The following is a 10,033-nucleotide window of genomic DNA, read 5'->3' as shown; positions in this document are numbered from 1 at the left end:
ACCACCCATTCCATGGAGAAATTTCTTCTCATGTCCAACCTGAACCTACCATGGTGCATCTTGAGACTATAAACCCACTCAGGTTTGGTGGAGGGTTGCAGCCCTGCCTTCCTGGACATGGCAGGAGCTGCCTGTAGCCCATTTGTTTGACACCAGAAAGCCCTTGGATACTCTCATTCTCCAACACTGCAGACACTGAAAAAGCAGGGGATAAATGAGCTAAAAAACCCTGCATCTCACAGCCAAGATTCTGCAACTTCCCAGCTGCACCACAGGAGCCACAAAACGCACCTTCCATAGATCCTGGTGGTTGAAAATGCACTTTTAAGTATGATTTATGGCCATAAATGCTTCAGTGGAACCATCCAGGCTGAGGATGAGAAGACCAGTAAAGATAGTTCATGTACAAACAAAAATTGCTGCATGTCTTCATGGACACAATGTAAGTTCTGTAAATTTTCAAGATGAAAAAATGTTACCCTGCGAATATTCCCATTTTTTTATTTACAGGAATCTTTCAACTGTTTCCGCCTGCATAATTGCAATGATTTAATGAAGCTATAAATAAGTGAATGTACAGCAACCTGCAACTTTGTCTTAACAAAAGCTCTCAGGGTTTTCCTGTTTTTTCTCCCTCTACTATTTACTTACCTCATTTAAGTCTCATATGAAGTTGAAGGAGGGAATTCTGCCCCTCAGGTGAGATGACACCTGCAGAGCTGCCTCCAGCCCTGGGAACAGCACAAGGACATGGAGCTGCTGGAGTGAGTCCAGAGGAGGCCATGGAGATGCTTCAGGGCTGGAGCCCCTCTGCTCTGGAGCCAGGCTGGGAGAGCTGGGGGGGCTCACCTGGAGAAGAGAAGGCTCCAGGGACACCTGAGAGCCCCTGCCAGGGCCTAAAGGGGCTCCAGGAGAGCTGGAGAGGGACTGGGGACAAGGCATGGAGGGACAGGACACAGGGAATGGGTGCCCAGTGCCAGAGGGCAGGGTTAGATGGGATATTGGGAAGGAATTGCTGGCTATGAGGGCACTGAAACCTTGGCACAAGCTGCCCAGAGAAATTGTGACTTTCCTTGGATCCCTGGAAGTGTCCAAGGCCAGGCTGGACAAGGCTTGGAGCAACCTGGGACAGTGGGAGGTGTCCCTGCCCATGGCAGGGGGTGGAACAAGATGCTCTTTGATGCCCCTTCCAACCCAGACCTTTCCAGGATTCTGTGACTCTGTGAGTTAAACTCATGGACAAGGGCTGCCATTCCATCCCCTCTGACCAGTTGATTGACTGTGGCTTTCAAGGCCATAAGATTCCACACTCAATTTGTTTCTGATTTGCTCAGATTATTTCAGCATCTCTAAAATGAAGTTACAACTTCCAAACCTTCCAGTGTCTTGAGTAAAAGCTTTGATACTGGTAACTTCTGTTTACATTATACTTTGTAATGTTTATAAAGCTACTTTATAGTGTTAAAATGGAAAAGTTTCCAACAGATACAAGTAAATATTGCAAGAGGTTATCTTCTAAATTTCTATTTTTGACCACAAGTGACAATTTCTTCAAAAGTGTTTATTTCACAAATTTTGTTTTTATCCCCATCTGAATAGTACAGTGACTATTACAAGCATTTTTTTATAAACAAAGGTGTAGTTTACAGATTTGTTCAAAATGGAAAAATATTCTATAAGCAGTAGTATTTCATCTACAGTATTCACTCATGTGTATCATTCAACCTTTACAGCAGCTGTACCTTCTGCTCGTTAATGACACTTCACATAAAAAAATCCCCAAACAAATAAAATAGACATTACAATACAGTAGCATTTTTTTAATATATATTTTTTCTTCTAATTTCAAATTAATTTGAAAGTCTTTGTCCACTGGCATTCACACCTTGAAATAATTTGGATACTCATCAGGGAATATGTCCTTTGGATTTACTTATCATCTATCTTGCCTGAATTTTTTCCAGAAAAAAATAAATCTATTTATGACTGTCATAAATATGTGACTGTCACTGATATGTGAATCAATAAAGTTGGATGAAAACAGCTCATGGGGGAGTTCAAGCAATTTATTTTGATTAGGTCTATTCATATGCAATGATAAAATGCTAATTTTTTAGGTAATGGTCTGAAAGAGTAAGTTTGAACAATTTTATTCATTTGCTATTGAAAATGGGAGGAAAACGACCTGATGTTTCAAGTGTAACTTTTTCATTTGTATCTTTTGCAAATCACACAAATAAAGGTCATGTCCTGCAAAGATATCAGTGAGCAAGAGGCAGGTGATTAAAGGCAGACATATGGTTAAAATGTGCCCATATTTTGTTCCTGTTTCACTCATTCAAAGAAACTTCAAGATCCAGTGGAATAAATTCCATGAGCAAAAAATTTTTTGTGATGTAGGATTGCATAAAATCAGTCTTGAGGTCCCATGTTCTTTTCTACAGTCAACTACAGCAGGTTTACCAGACAAGGTAAGTAACCTCAGCTACAAAATGCCAACAAAAGGGAAATTTCTGGTGAAAATGAAACCTGGACATTGTCCTGGATGGTTCTTGTACATCAGCCAGCACATGGCCTGAACTCATGTTTGAGGTGTTGATTTTGTAATGCTGCTGATCTTTGTGATTTGGGGTTTTTTACTGGTTTAATGCATTTTATTTTATTCCTAATAGTGCTTTTTTCTGAGATACATCATACATGCAAAAGTCAGCATGGGTCAGTATTTGTTTTGGGTTTTTTTTGGGAACTTCAAAGTGTTTTTCCAGATTTTGTTAAAGTAAGATTTTATAAGTAGGCTTTTAAATCCACAGACAACTTTTTCTAAGAGAGAATAATAAAAAAATTCCCCTGTTTTAATGCTTGTTTCAGAGAAACAATGGTTGAGCTAAAGGCACAGAGTGGGCAAATGCTCAACTGAATGACTAATATTTAAAAATAAAGACAGATCTGGACAAGAGCCAGTGTTCTCAAAGCCATGCTTTGTGTTCAGTTAGCTTTTTAAATAAAGAAATGCTAGTGGGAGGAAAGGCATGCTCAAACATGGCAATTAACTAACATTTAAATACAAATTTTTAAAATTGCTAACAGAAAAGATACATGTATTAAAGGTAACTCATACAGAGTCCTCTTCCAGATGGATCTCAGTGGATAAACTACATGATCACAGATCAAGACATAAATCTCAGTTCCCATTTATACACATCAAGTTTCTAAGAAAGTATATATAAACTATGATCCTGACCATGCCAGTGAAGGACCATTATCCCCTAGAAGACCATTAAGCACATTTTATAATTGTCATCAGCAACAAAATTGTTGCAGCAACCTTTCATCAGTCTGAGTGATAAGCATAGGTTTAATCAATGTGTTGGGAATTGTACTCCAAATAATTTTTATCCATGAGAGGTAGAGACCTGAGGAGCCTGAGAGGAAACTGCTGACCCACTGTGAATCCTGAGCAACAGCTCTGTGTTAAAACCAACTTAGAGAAAGGCTGAATTCCACTTTGAATTATCTGTTTCTGAACCATGATGACTACTAGAGTGTGGAAAGAAGGGATGGGAGACAATTAAAAAAAAAATCCAGAGCACTGCAAAGACATTCATTGTGAAAAGAGGTAGGTACAAATAAATAAAGATAGTGTAGATGAGTGGGTGACAGGAGGGTGGGCTTGCTGGGCACAGACAGCAAACTGGTGGCATTACCCTCACTGAATATAAAGGGGAGATGAAGGCACTACTGAATACACAGCAGATGTGAGTGCTCCAGGTTTGTAGTTTGGAGGTAGTGCTGGCTCTATACAAGCAAAAAATCTTCTGTAATTAGCTGGGTAATGGTTGGGGGGAAAAATAATTTCTTAGCCTTAAGTCTGTCCTTCAGTGGTAACATCTGTTCTGAACCACAGTCTCCATTTGAAAGAAGGTATTTACCCACTGGCATAGACCCATATTCCTCACAGCACTCAACTTTTCCTTTAAAAATGTGCTTTTTTGGATAGTAATATACATATATGGTACATACAGGACTATTACAGTTTGTATATACATAGATTATATACATGATGTTTAAATCAAAACACACTCCTTGCCTAAAAAGGGTAACTGCAGCAGACAGGAGTTAGTGTATCTTCAAGAGACTTCACATTCTCCTTTAAACCTCTAAGCAGACAGTGTACCAGGCCATAAATTTGCTGTTTGGATACGTTTTACACAAAATAAAAGCAGTCAGATGGAGAGAGTGGGTTTTTCTTTGAAAACTTTTTAATCATTGTGGAATTGCAGGCCACAAAAGCAACCCCGACCACAAAAGTATGTAAGTGAAGATCTATTTAGGCAAGATCAGTATGGAGAGGTGGAAAGGGCAGAATGCTGGCTGCCAAACATCCAGGCTGCAATTTGGCACACTGTGCTGTGGCAGGAGCATCACCACTCTGAGTAGCTGTGTAGCACCACTCACATGGGAAGCCACCTCTTCCCCTGCTCAGCAGCCACTGAAAATTCAATGTGTAGTAGAAGTACAAAGGAAAAGCAGTGACTGTCTTTGTGAGCAGCTGGTCCCCTTCAGCATCAATGTGGTGAGGTCAGGAGATTGGCTTGTTTTAGTTAATAAGTTTGGTTAAAAAATCCTAACAGAATCTGAGTTGATTGCAGTTATTCATTGAAGATTGTTATAGACAAAGAGTGTGTTCACTCTTAAAGAAATGGGCTTTAATTACCAACACACCATCTGACAACTTTTTTTGTGTTAGAACATCTAATCTCCTTTCTTTTTACAAGTTACTTTTTTGTTTCCTTTTTTTTTTAAAAAAAAGAAGTATTCTTCATTTATCTAAGCCCTGTATTTGCACAACTGGTAACATTTTGGGTGGCTACTGAAATGAACATAGAGCTTTTCCATGGACAGCTACAGCGAGGACTCACCCACAGCGAGGACTCACCCATTGAACCTAAGTAGGGCTGGGGAGCCCATAATTAAACTGGGCTGTCTTAGGGTGATCTATGCATAAGATTTGATACAGGCCTTGCAAGAGAAAGCCACTGGGGAAAGTTTGTGGCACTTAAAAGCACAGGGAAAGCCAACAGTAGAGATAAGGATGATGCTACACTAGAAGCAGAAGGCTTAAGGCAGTTCCTCGTGCCGTGATTATTTCACTAGGACAAAACCTGTGCTGATGTAAATTTGCTAATGGTGGAAAGTCCACACTGCCAGTTTATTTAAGTTCCATGAAGCAGATGCACTGGATGTAGTTAGGAGGAACAACAGCATTTCTCAAACATAGAAATGGTGACAAATTCCACATCAGTGGAAACAAGCAGCATCCCAGCCTGTTACCTTTACCAGCATGGTAATCATGTACCTTCTGCACTTCACCTTCCCAACTCACTATCGTGATGCAGTTACTAGCAAGAGCTGGAGGAAGAACTGCATGTCCTGTTACTCATCCACAACAACACACATCCCATTAGATAAATGACACATCCTTAGAGGCAGCATAAGTGTCTCAGATTTTGTTTTTGATTTAACTGTCATAGACACCTATGAAGATCAAAGTAAGCTGTTTCCCACTTTCTGTTCTTTTTTTTCTTAGTGGCTTTTGGAGATGATTATAGGTTTTGAGTTATGTCAACATAAAATCAAGCAGTAAAAAATAAATCTACTTTTCAAGTATCCTTATTTCTGAGCTGCAAATTGAAAAAAAAGAAAAGAAAAAAAGGAAAAAAATCACATACGGATCAGTCTCTTTTTCACTCTACATTTTAGCATCCATATATTACTGTGCACTAGTTCTTCCACAAGCCTGTTTGGTCCATATTTAAAGACCTCCTTAAATTCATTTACTGATTTTTCGTTTCGTTGCTGGAGGTCTCTGGTAGTGAGGGGTGAGCTTAATTCTACTTTTTTCAGACTTTATTGAGAAAATCCAAGTTGAGAGAAGCAGGAAGATGAATAGAGTCCATGGTGATGGAGGATGGGTTGAATGGAAACAAAACTGGGAAGGTGTGCTTGAAGTCTAACAGCAGCTGTGGAGAGTCATTCCGTCCTTCCAAGTGCTTCTATAAAGAGCAGAAGAAGAAAATAAATTTAGCATCAATTGTTACCTTTTCTTTGCCTGTGTGGTGTCTAACAACATCAAAGGTATATATATAATTTTATAGATATTGCAGAAAAGTGAGAACCATTTTGTTCTCTATTGCAGCAGCTTTTCTGTGAGCAAGGAACTTCTGTGCAGACTGCAGGAAACAAAACACAGCTTCAGGAGTACCTGGCAATGTTTCCTACGTGACCACAAAGCAAGATATGGGATCCTGGAAACAACATGATCCCCTTGCACAGCAACATGACACCAGCAGACTCTCTGATTCAGCTGCTCAGCAATTGGACATGGATTCTGGGGGTAGCTGAACATGCATCTGTTTCCTTTTCCTGCCTCCTCCTTCTGAGCATTAAAAGCTGTTTGGTTTTTATTTATTTATTTTTCCTTTATTTGCCAGTTTCTACCTCATGTCTCAGAAGTAGCTCCACTTCACCAATGCTTTGTTGGCTCCTGCAGCCTTCATCCTAAACTGTGTTGCCACTAAAGAGCTGAATTAGCTGACCTGGGAATTCAGGTGCTTATTTCTCTTGGTGATTAACAGCCTGGTTATCCCTGCAGCTGTGTAAGTGTGTGCACACACAGAGCACTGAACTCAGGACAACACACAGCAGCATGCCCTTTGCAAAATGTCCAAGTTAGCAATGATCAAATAAAGATGTCACTAGAATTATACAGGTGTCACTGGTGCCCTCCAATTTAAATCCCTTTGAATTTACCTGTATGTTTCGTATGAAAGCTACTGTCACACGTTCTTCAAACTCATTCACAGGAGTGTAGAGATTAAGGATCTTTATGATCTGTTGAGAACAAAATAGGGTTACAGACAGTGCTGAGAAGCCAAACTTTCCCAGAATGCAAAGCACCACTAGCAGTTTGTCATGATAAGGCCATAACAAGTTTCCTGTGACAAAACTGAGAAGCAGAAGCAGCAGCTTGATTGTTGTCCTGGTGTTTTCCTTTGCCTGATGTGAGGCATTGCAAGATCTGTGGACCTGTCAAAGTCACTTCTTACAGCAACACTTGTAAACTGGGAACAGACTTGCACAACAGGTTGTACAGGGACTCCACTCGGTTGGTACATGATGTTATGGGTGGCTACTGATGTCACCTCTACAATGCTCCTCCTGGTGTTTCCCCATTCCTATTCCTCCCCTGCCACCCCTCAGTTTCTCTAAAAAACAAATATTCAAGACTGGGTGATGGAGAAATATTAGAAAGGCTCTCCAAGAACCACAGGACATCAGCTCACCCCTTCCTAAATCATTATCAAATTTAGACCAGGAAATCCAGCAGCAAAAAACATGAGTTTACATCCTCCTGGGATGGAGTCTCAAAATTTAAAGTCAGATCCATCCAGCCTAGGTGGGCACTTCTCAACCTTCTGCCCCAAATATGAATCCTTGGTGGCCATCCTGCAGACCTAGCCAGGTTAAGCCCTGGCAAAAGACAACATGTAGATTTAAAATGCCAAGAGTCTGACTTATACCACAAACTCTTCTGGGTGGGTTCCGTTTTTGCAGATTTCTGGAGCTCCAGTGTCATCAGTGGCACTGTGAGAGAGAAGCCACCATGGTGATCACCTCTGAGAGGAGTCAGTCCTGAAAAGGACAAGTTGTTCCCCCTGAGGGAATGGCAGCTGAGGCTGGGCAATGAAGAACTAGCACCAGGGAACCACCCTTTTCCACTCCTTTAATTATCCATATTCTCTGGTGTAAAACTCTGCCCTGCTCCTTACCTGCTGGGTCGTGAGTGATGTGCACAGGGAGCAGATGGCCTCGGCATCCTCTGAGGTTTTCTTTTTCAGCTGCAGAAGCTGTGCTGCCTGAATCAAGGGCTCCAAAGTTTGTGCTGCTCCACTCTGCTGCAGATTCTTCCCACGTAGCCATTCCTCCAACTGGCTTATGTTAAACCTGGGTAAGCAACCGAGACAAGATGTGAGCTGAGAGATAAGATGCAGCAGCTCGAAAATCCTTTGTGAGGCTCAGGGTATGTTGCAGTGCTCGTATATGTGGCTTTTTGTGATACAAAAACTGTCAGACCAAAGCTTAATACTCAAACTCAGAGCAAAATTTATACTCTATGTACCTTACAAATAGAAGAGCCATTGTCCCAGTTCAGCAATCCGGGACCAATTTACCACTCTGTGGGTGTGACCAAAGCTGTGCATTCTAAACCCTCCATTCACCCCCCAGGAACTGTTCCCAATGGCCCATTGGCAGCAGCTGCCCAGGACACAGCTGAGCCCTCAGGCTGGGAGCTGGCTGGGAAAGAAGCCTGGCAGAGGAGCTGGGACAACTGCCCTGCAGGGACTCCTTGGCACCTCCACACCCACCTGAGGGCTCAGCTCTGCTCAGGGGCCACCAACCATTCCAAAATCCCCCATGACTCCCAGAGTCAGATCCCCCAGGGTGGAACTCCCTGCCCTGGGGGAGGGACTGGGGGCTCCCACCTGCACCTGAGGGGATGGAATCTGGGGCTTTGGGGACTTGGGGACCACTCTTGGGATCCAGAGGAGGAGTAGACCCTGGACAGGAGGAGCCCACCACTCTCCACCAGACTGTGCCATCATCTGCACCAACAGGTTTGTCCCTTCCTTTTCCTTTGCACTCAGAGGAACCATGTGGGGCTCAGCACAGGGGCCACCAAACCCCCTGTGTTTGTGCCCCAGGGGGCTGGGTTAGACTGTTGGGTTTGGGGGTTAGACCCAATTTCTCTTTGTGCCATTGCATTTATTGTAATATTGTTATTAAATTGTAACTCTGACTTATAATCTTTTCTGTATTGAGTTTATTTCTCCTCCCAGGTTTACCTTTAACCAGCACAGCCCAACAGCACAAAGGAGGGAGATGCTTTTCTATGGCACTCAGAATCCTAGAAGTTTCAACAGTCAATTAAAACAATGCCTTAACCAGCGTTTAAATGCCAGCAAAATCCTGCAAGGTACCCAGGTACCTTTGAATACCTTTGAAAATATCTATGCAAAAGCTTTTGCTGTGGCCACTCCCCAGCTCAAGGGGCATATACAAAGATCCAACATGGGATGGGCAGTGGGTAGCAAAAGGAAGATTTAAATAATTTACTCCAAGAAGCACACCTAATTAACACAACTTCCTCAGGCAGGCCCAACCCTGCCCCGAGCCCCAGCCCCACCTCAGCTGCATGCCCGTGCTCCATGAGCAGACATCCTTCCTCAGCAGGAGGTTGTTCAGGGTGACTGCGTTGATCATGTAGAAGAGCTGTTTGAACACCTGCTGGATGATCTCTGGGTCCAGCCCCTGGTCACACATGATGCTGTGGAATGTGTTCAGCTGGCGAATCATGTTGTCCAAGCTGTAGAATGTGTCACCTTCTGCCCCACTGGAGGTGTATTTCCTGTAGCCTATGGGTTTGATACTGGAAAGCCCATGGATACTCTCATTTTCCAGCACCGCAGGCACTGGAAAGAGGGGAAAAATGAGCTAAAAAACGCCTGTATCCACGTATTTGGACATCAGCAATAAATTCTTTGCAGAGAGAGTGCTCAGGCATTGGAATGGGCTGCCCAGAGAGGGGGTGGATTCCCCATCCCTGGAGGTTTTACAGCTGAGCTTGGCCGTGGCACTGAGTGCCATGATCTGGTAAAGGGACTGGAGTTGGACCAAGGGTTGGACTTGATGATCTCGGAGGTCTTTTCCAACCCAAGCAATTCTATGATTCTATTTATTAGTTACTAGAGGAAGCATTGATCCTGTAATAACCACATATCAGTCTCAGTGATGCAATGAGGTGGGTGCTGTGAGGTCTGACAGCAGGGCACATCCATGAATTCCTGGTTTGCTCTAATATGAAATAAATTAAAAAGTACACAAATATCATGGAATCCTAGAATGGTTTGGGTTGGAAGGAACTTTAAAGATCATCTTGCTCCAACCCCAGCCATTGGCAGGGACACCTTCCACT

At 42.6% G+C, this 10,033-nt stretch overlaps 1 protein-coding gene across 2 annotated transcripts in view; it reads right to left on the bottom strand.

Moving 5' to 3' along the window:
- Positions 1-1,546: 1,546 nt before the first annotated feature.
- The window catches only part of MYO5B (myosin VB), a 172,605-nt gene continuing 164,118 nt past the window's right edge, over positions 1,547-10,033 (bottom strand). For both annotated transcript variants that reach the window (XM_071580010.1, XM_071580011.1), the window contains exons 36-39: positions 9,245-9,530; positions 7,830-8,004; positions 6,811-6,891; positions 1,547-6,053 (exon numbers count right to left, since the gene is read on the bottom strand). In XM_071580010.1, coding sequence (XP_071436111.1) covers positions 5,901-6,053; positions 6,811-6,891; positions 7,830-8,004; positions 9,245-9,530 — 695 coding nt within the window. In that variant the 3' untranslated portion in view covers positions 1,547-5,900. The remainder of the gene's footprint in view (positions 6,054-6,810; positions 6,892-7,829; positions 8,005-9,244; positions 9,531-10,033) is intronic.

Source organism: Pithys albifrons, chromosome Z, assembly GCF_047495875.1.
Source record: "Pithys albifrons albifrons isolate INPA30051 chromosome Z, PitAlb_v1, whole genome shotgun sequence".
In the NCBI taxonomy this organism is placed as follows: Eukaryota; Metazoa; Chordata; class Aves; order Passeriformes; family Thamnophilidae; genus Pithys; species Pithys albifrons.
This window is presented reverse-complemented; position numbering and strand designations above follow the sequence as displayed.